This window comes from Fusarium falciforme, chromosome 2, assembly GCF_026873545.1.
Source record: "Fusarium falciforme chromosome 2, complete sequence".
NCBI classification, from domain to species: Eukaryota; Fungi; Ascomycota; class Sordariomycetes; order Hypocreales; family Nectriaceae; genus Fusarium; species Fusarium falciforme.
Genome location: NC_070545.1, coordinates 1,343,136 through 1,358,603, shown reverse-complemented (window position 1 = coordinate 1,358,603; position 15,468 = coordinate 1,343,136). Strand labels below are relative to the sequence as shown.

General features: G+C 52.6%; 4 protein-coding genes across 4 annotated transcripts; 2 read left to right on the top strand and 2 right to left on the bottom strand.

Moving 5' to 3' along the window:
• Positions 1 to 298: 298 nt before the first annotated feature.
• Positions 299 to 1,806, top strand: NCS54_00238900 (Hypothetical protein; the record flags this gene model as incomplete). The annotated part of the gene is made up of 2 exons (XM_053147988.1): positions 299 to 888; positions 939 to 1,806. 2 exons carry the CDS (start codon positions 299 to 301, stop codon positions 1,804 to 1,806), a joined length of 1,458 nt encoding a protein of 485 aa, XP_053003963.1.
• A 2,625-nt stretch (positions 1,807 to 4,431) lies between these two features.
• On the bottom strand, positions 4,432 to 6,618 carry NCS54_00238800 (Hypothetical protein; the record flags this gene model as incomplete). Its single annotated transcript, XM_053147987.1, has 7 exons — positions 4,432 to 4,827; positions 4,882 to 5,522; positions 5,571 to 5,945; positions 5,995 to 6,099; positions 6,149 to 6,216; positions 6,266 to 6,390; positions 6,439 to 6,618. 7 exons carry the CDS (start codon positions 6,616 to 6,618, stop codon positions 4,432 to 4,434), a joined length of 1,890 nt encoding a protein of 629 aa, XP_053003962.1.
• A 1,384-nt stretch (positions 6,619 to 8,002) lies between these two features.
• Positions 8,003 to 10,467, top strand: NCS54_00238700 (Origin recognition complex subunit 4; the record flags this gene model as incomplete). The annotated part of the gene is made up of 4 exons (XM_053147986.1): positions 8,003 to 9,151; positions 9,202 to 9,363; positions 9,412 to 9,840; positions 9,892 to 10,467. The coding sequence occupies 4 exons, from the start codon at positions 8,003 to 8,005 to the stop codon at positions 10,465 to 10,467; spliced, it is 2,316 nt and encodes a 771-aa protein (XP_053003961.1).
• Positions 10,468 to 12,216: 1,749 nt separating this feature from the next.
• NCS54_00238600 (Hypothetical protein) lies at positions 12,217 to 15,019 on the bottom strand (the record flags this gene model as incomplete). Its single annotated transcript, XM_053147985.1, has 3 exons — positions 12,217 to 14,365; positions 14,415 to 14,818; positions 14,870 to 15,019. The coding sequence occupies 3 exons, from the start codon at positions 15,017 to 15,019 to the stop codon at positions 12,217 to 12,219; spliced, it is 2,703 nt and encodes a 900-aa protein (XP_053003960.1).
• Between the last annotated feature and the right edge of the window lie 449 nt (positions 15,020 to 15,468).

The following is a 15,468-nucleotide window of genomic DNA, read 5'->3' as shown; positions in this document are numbered from 1 at the left end:
CCTTTCAACTCGAACTTTTATAGCCTCCGTCTTATACACAGTCTCCACTCCAGGTGAAAGAATGGAAGTGTCTTGATATCAAATCGGAGCCGGGAAACCTATTACCCGAGAAATGATTGGCGCTGGCTGAAGGCGGTGAGGCACCATTTTGAGCTCGCCTAGGTGCTATGCCTAAATTAGAAAGAGGGGTGGTTATCGATAAGGCACAAAATTTTGAAAAACTATTCTGCCTCTGATACTCCAAGCCCACATTGTGTGTGCCCGTGTGTGTGTGCCATCCAAAGACAAGACGCCCAAAATGCCCAAGGCTACCACTCCCTCCGCCTCGCGGCAGACGCGGCGCCATAACCCTCTCGAGGATGATATCACAGCCACCGGCATTCTCAAGAACAAGCCCTCAAAGAGGCGATCGCATGGCGGCGACAATGAGGAGGAAAACTTTGTCGATGACCGCGCTTCAAGGACCATTCTTCGGATAGGTCGTGAATTGGCCGAGGAGGAGAATGCCGGAAAGGTCATCTCCAAACCGACTGTCGACACTTTTGGCTACGACTCGCGATTTGACGACGAAGCCGAGGACGAGAACAAGGTCTACGACGATGACGAGGCTTGGGGCGATGATGATGAGGTTGTGGAGGAGATTGAGGTCGACCCGAATGACCTCGACATGTACAAGAAGTTCATGCCGGATGAGGAGGATGACCTGCTTAAGCACGGTTGGGACCGCCAGCCATCGGGAGAGGAGCAGGGTGACAGCATCAACCTTGCGGATCTGATCCTGGAGAAGATTGCTGCCCATGAAGCTGCGCAGGCGAGACGAGAGAACAACCTGGGTCCTCCCGATGATGAATACGAGCTTCCTCCCAAGGTCATTGAGGTCTACACTAAGTGAGTCAAGAATTCCAATCGCGACAAGAGTCAAATGCTAATCAATTCAGGGTTGGACAAATCCTCTCTCGATACAAGTCCGGTCCTCTGCCCAAGCCCTTCAAGATCCTCCCGACCATCCCCCACTGGGAGGATATTATTGAGGTGACTAAACCCGATACCTGGTCCCCCAACGCCTGCTACCAGGCGACGAGGATCTTTGTTTCGAGCAAGCCCCACGTTGTGCAGCGATTCCTCGAGATGGTCATCCTCGACCGTGTTCGCGAGGATATCTATGAGACCAAGAAGCTCAACGTTCACCTCTTCAACTCTCTCAAGAAGGCCCTTTACAAGCCTGCTGCTTTCTTCAAAGGCTTCCTGTTCCCCCTCGTCGGAAGTGGAACTTGCACGCTGCGAGAAGCTCACATCATCTCGGCTGTGCTGGCTAGAATCTCCATCCCCGTTCTTCACTCTGCCGCTGCTCTCAAGGGTCTGTGCGATATCGCCGCCCAGGAGGCATCACACGGCACCGAGGGCGGTGGTGCTACCAACATCTTCATCAAGACTCTCCTCGAGAAGAAGTATGCGCTCCCCTACCAGGTCATCGACGCCCTGGTGTTCCACTTCCTGCGCTTCCGAAGCGTCGACCCCGCCTCTGTTCACTCTGGCGATGCTATGGCGGGTCTGGCGATTGAGGGAGATGCCAAGGCCAAACTGCCTGTCATTTGGCACCAGAGTCTGCTCGCCTTTGCGCAGCGCTACAAGGGAGATGTCACAGAAGACCAGCGTGAGGCACTGCTGGACCTCCTCCTGACGCATGGTCACTCAGCCATTGGCCCTGAGGTGAGGAGGGAGTTGCTGGCTGGAAGAGGCCGGGGTGTGCCGCTCGAGCCCCAAGGACCGGCTCTGGATGGCGATGATACCATGGTCATTGATTAAGTCAAGGTCCAACTTTGATCTTAGTGTTCAATGCCCCTTTCCTAATGAGTGAAGACAAACATGGCGTCTGGCGCATCAAAAGGGTTTCGAGCTGGTTCGACTTGAGATAGATTTGACTCTGTAAAAGACGGAGTAGCCCATTTCGATACCAATTTATGTGATTCATTTTCTGGAACAGGGTGTACCTATTATTCGGTGTGGTCGATTTGGTCGATTTGGTCGTGATGATTGAACGGACGGGAAGGAGGAGCGAGCTGAAATGAGGGTTCCTTCCACGTTCACTCTGGGAACACGAGCGCGATCGAACCTAACTCCCGATCTCGACCTCTTCAACCTCCAAGTTCCTATCAACCACGACAAACCTATAAAACAACTCTATAATACAACCCTCCCGCGTGAATTGACCTTCATATATCTTCAGATCGTTCCCCTTGCCTCGGTTCTTCAGTTCAGTTCTTCGCTTCGTTCTTGGCCTCAAGTCTCCCCTCCTGTCTTCTCCTTCAGCCATTACTCACGACTCTCCTCTTCGACTTTTCGATTGAACTCTTGATTCTACATCCACGGGATGCTTCGCCATCGGCCTTGTCTCTCGGCAGCGTCCTCCCAGGGATTCCTTTATCTAGAGAGCATCGCTCAAGTTCCATCATGCCCGCGACAGCGACGTCTTTATCGGACAATTCGCTGCCAATGAGTGCTCGCCTCGGCGCCAATGAAATAAAGTACGATATCAGCGTTGATGGGCCTGGGATCATAGAAAAGGAAATTCGCTAACTGCCTACTATCAGCTATTTTAACCTCCCATTCCGACATCAGACTCCCCCTTTTGTCTCGGTCTCTTTTCCAACACCAAATCCAGACGGCTCAATGAAGCATCAGCCAAGCCTTCCTTCTATGCCAGAGCATGCATTCGCCAATCATCTACCTTCAGCAGACACTACACCTCGGCCTCTCAACCATCCTCGAGCATCGGTTTCGGGCTTTGGTGTTGACCCCCCACGTCCTCCTCGCGATGGGTTCGAGTAGGTATGGTTCCCACAGGGCTATTGGGCAGAGCGCCAGGTCATGATGCAGCGGAAGAGCAACTCTGGGAAGAGCTTCTGGAAATGGCGTAACCGGTCCACGAAATCCGCCAGTGAATCCGATGTTCGAGACTTGTCCTTTACATCGCCACTGACGTCCATGTCTGTGCCGATCAACTTCAAGCCCTTTGAACAACCGCTGCCAAGGCAGCCCGTCAGCCCCTTTGTGTCGGAATCTGCTCATGTTTTCTCGCTCCAACATCCTTCTGCTACGCGATTGTCGACCCAGGCTCGCAAGGATCGTGAGAGTAGTTCAGTGTCCCCTAGAATGGGCAGTTCGAGCTCCATCTCACCATTGAGCGTCGCGGACACGGTTCGGAAAGCAACCACGGGGCCCTCTTCGCCCCCGAGCACCATAGGGCTCTATGACAAGGCAAAGAGAAGCATTGAGTCCAAATTGAAATTCAGGGGCCGCAAAGAGGTAGTTGCTTTTCCAGCATCAAGAACAGGGGAACAAACTGACAAAGCTAGCGCTGTACATGCTCCCCGATCCCCGAGTATGAGCGCCCTCACTCGACCACGATGGACGGGGCCGGAAACTACCACAGCGTTCATCAAGTCACAAAGTCAGGAACCTGGTTCAAAGACGACCCTGGGAAAGTAACACTTCGGCGGAAGCTTTTTAGCAAGGCTCCATGGAGTCGAAAGGAGTCTAGTGATTCATACAGTAGCATGGCTAGCTCCATGAGAGAAATCCTCAAAGGTAAGACACCTCCTGAATTGCCTCTTTCCAACGACACTCACGTGGTCTTTCATCTGTTACCCTGACTTGGGGATGACAAAAGAACTAAAAGAAAAATAGTGCGGGTTGACTGTGTTAATAATCAGTACCCTGGAGGGGTGAGTGCTCAGCTTGCTTTGGGGCGACGAGGAGGTGCTGATATCGTCGTCCGTTACAGGAAGCCGTCCGGATCAAGACCCCTCCCTTGGGTGAAGACACTGCCAGTGGAAGTCCGCGTTCGTTCTTCACCGAACTGGTGCCTCCGTTTGAAAATGATCGTGTTCCTTTTCTGCCTGTATCTCCTGCGAGGCGTAACTCTCTCCAAACCGTTCGCCGCAGAAGCATCACTCCACAGGTGCGTGAGTGGTGGGAACAGATGCCCAAGAAACCCGAGCAGGATCCTTTCGCTCAGGTACCTAAGTTTGAGTTCCAAGTACCTGAGCACCTACCAAGTAGCCCAATATGCCCAGCAAACATGGGACACAAGGGCGGGGCGGGACTATGCGTGTATCATGGGCGAAGAAAAGGTGGTAGAGCATAGAGAGATGCGCGGTGAATGTTACTGGCTTGGATGAAGTTTGTGATGATGGATTTCGAAAGGTAGACGAGTGGGTTCTAGAACCTGATAATACCTACTCTGATTGATGAACTCGCTCTTGAAAAAAATATGGCTATCAACAACTGCTTTTAGACTTCATTACTATAATATCTACTTGCGCATCCGAAGCCAGCGTTTGCTATCTAAATATTTCCATATGTTCCTGCTCTATGGAATAGGGAGGAGGCTCTCTGTCTAGACAATGTTGGGATCTAATGTTAAAGTCATTAAGCCTGAGAAACCTGGTTGTGTGGCGCTCCCTTGTACTCGGTTTGGGTCTCATTGGGCATGACGTAGTCGTATGATGGCCCGCTCTTCTTCTTGCTCCAGAAAGACTGGCTTCCCTTGAAGAACAGGGGAGGCGGGTTGCGGATGTGGGTGAGGAAGATGATGAGAACCCAGACGAGGGTGATGGTGGGAAGCATCCAAGCACTGGCCTGGAACTTGGCCGCGTCGGTAGGGTTGTAGTTGAGGAGGGCGACCAAGCTCATTCCGATACCGAGGAGAGTGTAGATGGCAGTACGGACGATGCTCCACTTGCTCCAGGGGGTGGTGCGTGAGACAATGGTGAGGAGGACCATCAGGATGAGGGTGATGCCAGCAGCGATGTAGGCATATTGGAACTGTGAAGAGGGTCAGCGAACTGAAGATATAAAGGATAAAAAGTCAAAACTTACAACCAGCTCAAAGCGCGTCCAGGTCTGCTCGTTAACCTTGGCCTCGAGGGCGTTCTCAGTGATGTTGGAGTTGGACTTGTCCTCGGAGATTTCGGTCACAAGGTCGATGCCAAAGGTCTCGAGCAGCGAGTTTTCCATGGCGTAGGTGATGGAGTAGAAGGCCTCCGCAAAAGTATTGAACTCATCCTCATCTGGGAAATCCTTGTCCTGGAGCGTCGTGGCGTACTTGGCAAACTGAGGCCAGAAATCATCCGCGATGTCGCTAATGTTGGTGACGGCATTCTCGACGGTCGTCCAAGTTGAGGCATACTTGGGCGGGTAGAGCTTGAAGAAGTCGGTGATCATCTTGCTTAGGTTGTCTATGATGTGCTGGGTTGTCGATTTGGCAATGTCGTTGACGTCGTTGAAGACGGAGTCGAGGGTCAGGTTCTTGAGGGTGTCGATGATCTTGGTCCAGATGACGAATTGGGTGAAGCCCTGCATGAAGAGAACCAGGGCCAAGTGGAAGGGGAAGTGGATGACGGTCCAGATCTGCTGGCGCACATGAGGGAGGTTGGGGTTCTTCATCCAGTCAAAGTAGACGAGGAAGACGAAGTAGACGGTGGCTGAGGCAGCAGTGAGGATGCCGATGGTTTGCGAGTCTGCGACTGATTAGTTCCATATCACCAGAGAGGAAAATGTGTGCTTACTCCAAGCATCAGGGCTCTTGACAATGGTGACAACACTCTGAGCAATAACAATGATTCCATCACCAAGAATCATGACAGTCAAAAGACCCATGCGCTTCATCAGATGAGTGCCCTGGAAGCTGAGCACCGGCCAGATGTTTGCAAAGGCAAATGTGAGGAGAACCTCGACGCCAGCGAGGACATACCACGCGATGAAGACGCGGCTGTTGCCCGCTCTAAATCGAAACGTGATGCCCAGGTAGACCAAGGCCACGATGACATTCATGCCGATCTGCATCAGCATTGGGAGACGCTGCTTCTTGTACTTGCGGATGTGCCAGAGAATGCTTGCGTATTCGACGGCTAGGCAGAGGCGTGAGATCATGAGAATGAGAGCTAGTCAGAGTTAGTTGTTGATTTCGATGTGTCAAGGTGTTGTTCATACACATGGTTCTCATCGTCTTGACATTTTGGTCGTCGGGGGTAAACTTGGGGGCAACGACGGCAAAGCCAACCATGACACCGAGATGAACACCTCGAGCCGCTCGTTCTGTATCCTGTCAGCATAAATCACTCATAAGAACTTAGTGTCGCCGTACCGAAGAGACTGTCAGTCACAAAGCGCACATCGTAAAGGCCGACAACGAGCCATGTAATCCAGAGAACACTTTCATCGTCAGAACAAGTCGATTCGTGTGCTGTCTCAACCCTCATACCTAAAGTATCCAACATAGGCCTTGAAGCGATCGTGACTGTTGACACCCTGTGTCTGAGAAAATACAGTGTAATTGGCGGCAAAGAAGAGGTCGAAGAAGAGCTCGAGCAGACTGGCGTCCTCGTGCTACTTGAGGGTCAGCAGCAAATTCTGACGTATGCATAATTCACAAACCTTCTGGAACTGTGGGCAATCCGCCTCGAATCTGTTACCAAAGAGACTCAAGTCCGGAGCCGTGGCCTGTTTCGTCGGAGCAAGAGTTGTTGTGTCGGACCGGTCCTCGGCGATGAGAGGACTCTTGAGAAGCTGGAGCTTCTCAGCCGTCGTCTGCTCCGGCAACTCTTCGTTGGCCATCTTCACTAGCCAGCTAGAATGAAATGAACTGCCAAAGGGAAGAGATTGCAATTGAGAAAGGAACGCAAATCCTTCAATCAAGTCAACACAAGAGGTAGACCACACACTACTTATACAGACGGCGCCACAGACCCGACTGCGTGAGCAGGGATACGGATATCATTAATAGAAACAGAGGATCATCATGCACGAGTTAGAGCAGCGGCCGACTCCAGCCTCATATGCGGCTCGTCAAGGATAAGGACGATATTCTGGGAGATGGTCAGCCTGGGGTGGACTCCCCTGGTGCATTAGGGGAACGCTCAGATGCAACCCAACATCCAGCTGCGCCCAGATGATGGCCTATGATTACCGAGCTGGAGCATCAAGGGAGCAGCTTGGTTCTGACGTGAGCAAGACCTAGCGCCACCAACGGTGCACCCGAACAACCAACTGGGGGCCAAAAAAGCTGCGAGCAAGGGCTCTGTTCCCTCGTGGTAATCCGTGATTCGTGAGCACGCTCGGCCGGGGCCTGCCTGGAGAGACGCTGGATCGTCTTGGCAAGGGCGTTTTCTGGCCCACAAGGCTGGACTGGCTTGGTCCTGGGGATGATGATAAATGAGCTGGAACCCCCAAGCTTGGTGTAGCTCAAGTCCCGAGGACCAGGGTGGCAGTGCCAAAAGTCCCCTGTTATGTTGGCTGATTGAGGAAACATTTTTCGCTGCTAGGAGAGCTGATGACCAATGCTTCATGCTCACGGCTCTTGGGACGGGATATCGTACGGGTGTACGAAAACTATCTGTTTCAATTGTGTCTCTCGCACAGCTTGACTCTTGTTTTTTGGACGGTCAAGTTCATCTCTAATTGCCCATTTAAATCTTCAGTCGCGTCTCTTCAATACCATCAAGTGAAGATGGTGGTGCTCTAAATAACGTTCCCGTTTGAGCCCGACGCCTCCTTCTCCCGCCACAATGTTGATATCCTTCCAGCTGAGCCACTAGCGCAGAAAACATCATGAGGCTATCAAGGATGATCGCTGGGTCTCGGTTTCACCGCTTCACACCTCGGAGCCGACCCTCCTCTCATTCCTCGATGGACTGGGACTTGGGCCCATTCTCGTAGGGCTGGAAATAAGTGGGACATTTCTGCAGGTGATACAAATCACGTGGCTTGGCGACAGGCGAATGCCGGATGCATCGCGGTTATGCATTTACTGAAGGATAGCAACAAATGAAGCGCTTAATCTCGGCGCGTCTAACGCGTCTCCCTGACCCCATTGATTTACGATGTGCATAGCCGTTGTTTGTTTGGCGCATACGGCTTGACAATTCAACATGATTCGATGCTAGAGTCTGATTTGAACCTTTCCTGACAGCAGCATCTTGCCTGCTCAAACCATAACACCATGGACCTCGCTGTTACACCGACCGGCCGAAAACGAGCCCACATCGAAACCGACGACCCAGTCCCTACTCCTGCGACCCTCAAGAGACGCCGTCTCGATGATCTCACCGCTGGATCCCCCTCAACTCCCAAAGCCATCAATGCTATCAACGCGGCGATACCTGCGGTAGTGAATAGTCAGAATGGATGGCCGCCGGTGGATGAGAATATGGACATGACGGGTCTCAGCAAGCAACCTGGGGCTCTTCCACCAAACCCATTCCAAACAACACCACAACCTGCACCTACCTCTGCTTTCCGCCCGGCAATCAAACTCTCTGCGCTTAAGGGTACAAAATGGGATACTGGGGAGGAGCGTCGCCCTGTTTTGCCAAAGAAAGTTGGGCCTGGCCGGCCCAGGAAGGCCGCCACACCGAAGAAGCCTGCAGCGCCGAAGGGCAGACCACGGAAGCGAAAAACACAAGATACGGCCGAAGATGCGAATAAGGATGGAGATGAAGCAGTGGCTCTCGAATCCACTGACGAACTATCAGCGGTGCCCGATGGATTGCTTTCAGCCTCTAAACCAACACCCAAAGGAATCCTGACTCCTTCAAAGAAGAGAGGACCTCGGGGACGGAAGAATGTCACTTTCGGGGCTGGTCATGATGCAAACGGCGAAGTTTTCTTTGAAGATTTGCCAAAGAAGCCCCGGACACCACGCAAGGCTGCCAAGTCAGAGGCAGACGAGATTGTGTGCGCCATCTGTCTGAAGCCCGATTCCAAAGCGCCGAATCAGATTATTCTCTGCGATATTTGCGATTTTGCAGTTCACCAAGAATGTTACGGTGTGCCCGAGATTCCAGAAGGAGATTGGCTCTGCAAGTCATGTGCTCAGGAGGATGTGCTCAAGACGCCAAAGAAGGCTGGTGAGGCGAACGTCCCGACCATCACAATAGCGGCAGAGGTACCTGAGATTCCGAACCTGGAGCAACATGTTAGATCACTGCAGAGAGTCCTCCTGGATCGATGCACAGGGCGGAGACGGTTACAATTGGCTGGGCAGCTGGAGGCAGAGGAGAAGGTCTACCAGCTTGTCGAACAGACGGTGGTTGCTGGTGAGGGTAACTCGATGCTTCTGATTGGGGCCAGGGGCTGTGGAAAGACTGCGGTAAGATGTCACCCATCTTTGGCGTCACTCAGTCAACTAACTTGTGACAGCTTCTTGAAAAGGTCATTGCAGACATTGCTCAAGAGCACAAGAACGACTTCCACGTGGTCAGGTTAAACGGTTTCATCCATACGGATGACAAGCTCGCACTCAAAGAGATATGGCGGCAGCTTGGAAAGGAGATGCAGGTCGAAGATGACTTGGTGAACAGGGTGAGTACAACCTTCGCTTCCTTTGCCTATCCCAACTCACGCTTCTAGACCAACTACGCCGACACCATGGCATCATTGCTTGCCCTGCTGTCTCATCCATCTGAAATCATCGGCACAGACGAGGGTGTCACGTCACAGTCGATTGTCTTTGTCATTGACGAGTTCGACATGTTTGCCTCTCACCCTCGACAAACACTATTGTACAACTTGTTCGATATTGCGCAGTCTCGAAAGGCGCCCATCGCAGTGGTGGGCTGTACGACTAGGCTGGATGTTGTGGAAATGCTCGAGAAGCGAGTCAAGAGTCGATTCAGCCATCGATACGCTTACCTCTCCATGCCCAAGACACTGCCAGCATATTGGCAAGTGTGCAGACAGGGTCTGGTTGTGGACAGCGATGAAGCTGAGAAGGAGGGCATCAATACTTATCTTGAAGGGCACGCCGAGTTCCAGCAGTATTGGAACCAGAAGATCGAGGTAAGTGAATCCCCCCTTGACTGAGGCCAAGTATACTGACCAGCTATGCAGGGGTTGTACAGGGAGCGGTCATTCCAAGATCTGCTCCAGTATCACTATTACACGACCAAATCAGCTTCGGCGTTCCTTACCGAATGGATCCTGCCCTTGTCGGCTCTCTCGGCGAGCGATGTGACACTAAAGATACCTGCTCTGCAGAGCGAGGTTGAGTCCCTCACGCCCCCTGACAACCGACTGCATCTCCTATCCACGCTATCAGAGTTGGACCTGGGACTGCTCATCGCGGCAGCACGACTGGACATTGTGGCGCACACAGACACGGTCAACCTGGCCATGGCGTACGATGAGTACAGCTCCTTGATGGGGAAGCAGCGTGTGCACTCGGCAACATCAGGCATGCTGGCCGTGGGCGGCGGTGTCCGAGTATGGAGCCGTGGAGTCGCTGGCATCGCATGGGAGCGTCTCATCTCGCTCGGACTGCTGGTGCCTGCCGGCATAGGAGGCGCAAGGACTCTGGGTCACGGAGGACTTGAAGGCAAGATGTGGAAGGTGGACGTGGCATTGGAGGAGATACCTGCGGCTGTGAAGCTGAGCACTGTCCTGGCGAAATGGTGTAGAGAGATTTAGAAGTGGGCATTGTTTGATGAGGCGTTTAGGCTGCATGCGAAAACGAGGCATTTCTGTGCTGCTTTGCTATGAGCGGTATTGAAGAACCATGAAAACCTACATACAGAGTAATTAAAACATGTCAAGAATTTTTTGCTACCTATATATCGTTCGAAATCTCTGCGGAATTCTGAGAAATCTCTCCTCACGGTATATCATATGAGCAACATAAAGAAGTACCATATTCTAGGTATCTTGTTGCTGTTAAGTAGGGTTTGTATGAAGTAGGGAGCTAGTCTCAGCTTACAAAGGAGATTATTCAGTGTATAACTATAGTAGTAGGTATTTCGAGGAAGTCAATCCCGGCGTTTTTCTCATTTTATATCCCATAGCTAGTACCAGCCTTAACTTTCGTGCATCCTTTCAACCGCCTGCGTTTTTCTCTTGAATCTCGTCTAGAACTTGATCAGTATTTGAGATACATGTAAATGTGTGCCGTAGATACTCACTGTTGACTTGCAACAAACTCTTACTTCATCTCTCACCAGTCTGTCAGACCCAAGCCTCTGCGTTTGGCGTCAAGAGGCTCGTCAAACATGCCCGCCTCGAGCGTCTCGAGGCCTTCCACCCCCGTCGTTGGCTGCCGACGAGGGAAAATGAGGCCCACGGGGACGGTAAAGATTCTGAGTGATAGACCGAGCATTGTGCTTTAATGCTTTCTTGTGAAAAGGACCAAGGTGGTTTCACAAAAGCGATGCTCTTTGTAGGTAGAAGAGGTGAGAGTAGTTGAGAAGGTGCTAAAGTGTCACCAACCTCTCCCCCAAGGCCTCACGGCACGACTCTACTCTATACTTATACCCATTCGCCATCCAGACCGCCCTCCCCGCGTTTTTTGAAGCCAGGTGTTCTGTTCCCCCATCCGAGCACCCCAAGGCTGATGCCATGTCCGTTCGACGGAAAGGGGCAAAAATGCTAGGACGAATAGTAAGGAAGAGAGCATCACCGTCAAAGGCTAAGGCTAAGATAGCGCCAGCGCCTCGCGGAGGTCGCGATCTCGGTGGCGGGAGGGACTGGAATGCGGATTTTCAGGGCGTAGAGGTAAGCTTCATCCGAATGGCCCAGGAGTAAGAGGGTCGTGAATGCCAACCATGGTGGGTTGATGCAGATCTTGTGCTTCTTTAGTAGGTCCCTGAGGGATTTTGACGATCTACGTTATGTGATGAGATATGGCGGCGGGAGTCAAAGGTGAAAGGGGAGCACCTGATGCCTGAGAGGATGGTACTCAAGCAGGCCAGATACCTTTCTTGCCTTGCAAGCTGCATCTATTCGCCTTCAGAGACCACATGTGTCCTTAGCATGAACTTGCCGCTCTCGGGGTGAATGATATAGTAGTAGACAATGTCATGTTGCCACTCCTCCACTCTCTGGCATCTTCAAATTATACAACCCTACGCAGTTTCTTGTCAAAACTCTAACCAATCCTAATCTACAACTTTGTCATCTTGAGCAAAGAATACAATAAAGACACATAAACTTTAGAGTGAAGGATGGCACTGGTTCAGCTCGGCTGGATTCAACCCGTCTGTTTGGGAGAGATACCCTCAAATCTAGTATCACAAAATTATCTATCCCATCCCATCCCCCCAAACGCCGTCATTCCTCTCATTGTCCATACAATCAATAGGTAGTTAGCATTAAGCATTTCACGTCCCAAACCGTCCATGGATCCATCATCCAACCCAATTAACTTAAACGTGATCAATTCATGTCTCATTCCACAACCAGACCCTCCAGCACCCGCATCGCTTTTGAGCCCTCGTTCTCGAACCGGCTCACTATCGATTCGCACTCGAGCTTTAGCTTGTTCTCGGCTTCTGCTGCATTGTGGTAGATCCACTCCTGCACCGTCATCTGCTTCTCAGGTGATGTCAAACTCTGTCCCTGCTTCAAGAATCGATCCGCGCCATTCTCCTTGTCCGAGTTGGTCCGTGGTGACCCAAAAACGGCCTCGAGGTCCAGTTCGGTCCATGGCGTTGTGCTACGTAGACCGACGATCATGTTACGCTTGGACGGCGAGCCACGTGTAGGAGTTGAAACTGGGGGCGCGAGGGCAACTCGCTTGGGGTTGGCGCTGGCTGCAGGCTTTGACGACGGCGGCTGGTTCTCAGCATCAGAGGACTGAGGAGACTGAGACGGTGAGATGGCTGCTTGTCGGGCGGATGGCGCAGGGGAAATGATGCGTCCCGGCGTTGATGGAGGGTTAGCTAGATGAGCGGAACTAGGAGGTGGCGATGATGGCCGCGCCGATTCAAACGACACCACTTGAGCGGCAGCATGCTCGCCCTTCTGTTCCTTAGCCGAGCGCACTTCAACGTCATCTTGCACATCTTCTTCTGATCGTTGCGTGGATGGCTGCGCTGCCTCTTCGCCTTCAATCGACTTCCGAGCATCAAGGGACTTCTTGGACGGCCGCCCTCGACCGCGCTTGGGAGGGGCAAGACTCGACTGGCTCTCCTCAGCGCCGAGGGACGCACGGGATGCTAGTGATGCCTTGGATGGACGACCACGGCCTCGCTTAACCGGGGGCTCTTCCGGAGTCTCAACAGGTGTTTGAGTTGGCGCTTCAACAAGTTCGAGTTCATCAGCCGACGCTTGGGAGACGAGTGACGCCTTGGAGGGTCGTCCGCGACCTCGCTTGCCCGCTGCGCTCGAGCGAGCAGCCGCCGACTTCTTGACAACTGTATCTGTGCTGACCATGCTTTCCTCATGGGCTGGCTCTTTCACCTCTGGTTCCCATTCTGGTGTTGTAGACTTCTCGGGGACTTCCTCGGGTTGTGGAGTTTCCTCGGGGAGCGTATGGTCTTCTTCTTCAACCGGCTGTGCGGCGGCCTTGCCCTTCTTCGACTTGACCTGCTTCGACACTTTTCGAGTCCCAGCCTTTCGTCCCTTCTTCGGAACATGGAGCTCCTCAGGTTCCGGCTCTGGCTCCGGCTCTGGTTCGACCTCGGGCTCCGGTTCAGGTTCTGACTCAGGTTCTGGTTCCCGTTCCGGCTCCGGCTCATCAACTTCCATTTCAGCTTGCAGAGCCCTAAGCTCATCGTCAACCTCGGCTTCATCCACCTCAGCTGGTTCAGGGTCGAACATGGCATAATCCTGTGATTGATCGGCCTTGGCCTTTGCTCCCTTCTTCTTAGCCTTTAGCCGCTCGGAATCAGAATCGACTGTGATCTCTTCATCCTCGGTCAGTTGCCTCTCCAGGTCTGCCTCCAGTTGACGCTCAATCTCATCATCGTCCGGGAATGTTCCAGGTGTTGATTCATAGGCGGGCATAGACACCTCAGAGGCAACAGATGTCGTAGAAACTGTGCGTGTAGACTTGGTGGCCTTCTTGGTCTTCTTTCGCCCACCCTTCTTGGGAGCGGAAGCTTCGTCCATCTCCACATCCTCCTCTTGCTCCAAGGTCGAATCGGGTACGGCGACGCTGCCGCGGGTTCGTGTTGCGCGTTTCTTAGCAGCAGGAGCTTCTGACATGGCCATGCTGGCATCCTCGACTGCTGTGCTGTCTCGCTTCTTTCCCCGAGAAGGCTTGGGTGGTGCCTCTTCCTGGATCGTCTCTTCCACCTCTTCAACGGGTTCTTTCTTGGCCTTCGTCTTCCGTCCCTTTTTCGGGGCGGCCTTGCGAGCTTTTGTCTTCTTGCCACCTTGTGTTGAGGCTGTGGTAAGAACACTGTCTTCGGGGCCAGTGACCGATTCGTTAAGGGATGGCGCTTCCGATGTGGCCGTGGCGATAGATTGAACGGATAGGCGCGAGGCCTTGGATGCGCGCCCGGCTTTGCTCTTGGGCGGCTTCTTATGGTTTTGTGCCTCATCAAGCAAGATGAAGAAAGGACAGTCGGGTGATCGGTTGAAGTGCTCGTCACTAGGAAAATGTTAGCTAGAAACGAGAAATGTGAAAACGGAACACTCACAGTGGCATATCACCGGGCTCCCATCCGTCGAGGGCAAGTTGGCAGTATGCGCATGTTGCCATGTCATCCGAATCCTCGGTCGGTGTGTATTTCCATCCAGCGTCAACCAGTTGCTTGGTTTTGCACTTCCAGCCCTTCTTGGAATCGTGAGGCCACCTGCCAGCAAAGGTCGCTTTTCTAGCCTCCCTCATGTATGGTTGATTTGGGTCTTCTTGCGCATAGTCTCCCACCTCGGCCTCAATGGCGGCGACGACGGCCCAGCCACACTCGGGGGCATGCTTGAGATGTTCTAGGAGAGGATCGTCGAAAGCCTCCCAGCCGTCAAGGCCCTTGTGACATAGAAAGCAGTTGACATTGTCGGGACTTTGTGGGGTAGGGTTGAAGAATAGGCCAGCACGGGCAAGCTATTGAACATGTTAGCATTGGTTTACGTGGCGGCGCACAATAATCCATACACTCGCGGCTGAGATGTTCTTGTGCGGCCAAGCGAGGGCCTTGGTGCCTCTGCCACCAGCTGTTGACCCTCGCTTTTTTACGCTCTTGTGAAAAGAAGCCAGACGGCTCTCATATGTGATGTACTGGTCGGTAATGTCTTCGAAAGACATGATTGCGATGATGCGACGCGTCGGGTCGCGGTTGGTTGAGGGTATCTGCAGTCAAGGCGCGAAGCGAGGCCTCGTTGGCGATGTGGACGCAAGGAACCACGAGACACGACGGCTATGAGGGAGGAAAAATCCAGGAAAAATTAGTGAGCATTTCAATATCAAAGGCTCGTCTGAGAAAAGTGCTGGGCGTCGCGTAGGAAGCTCGAGGGGATGTCGAATTGCGATGTATGGGAAGAGTGTTGTTTGGAAGGAATATTGATTGATGGCCGTAGCAAGAGGCCCGCTGCGGTCCAGTAATGGCTTTGGGTGGGTCCAGGCGCGTTTGTTTACTTTGGTGGGTCAACCAGGTCTTTGACCCCAGAGATCCAAACAACCCGATCACCAATAGAATATATGGGACTGTTCAAAGCGCCTAGGTTGAGGGTATTGATTTGTCTATGCTTGCTGCA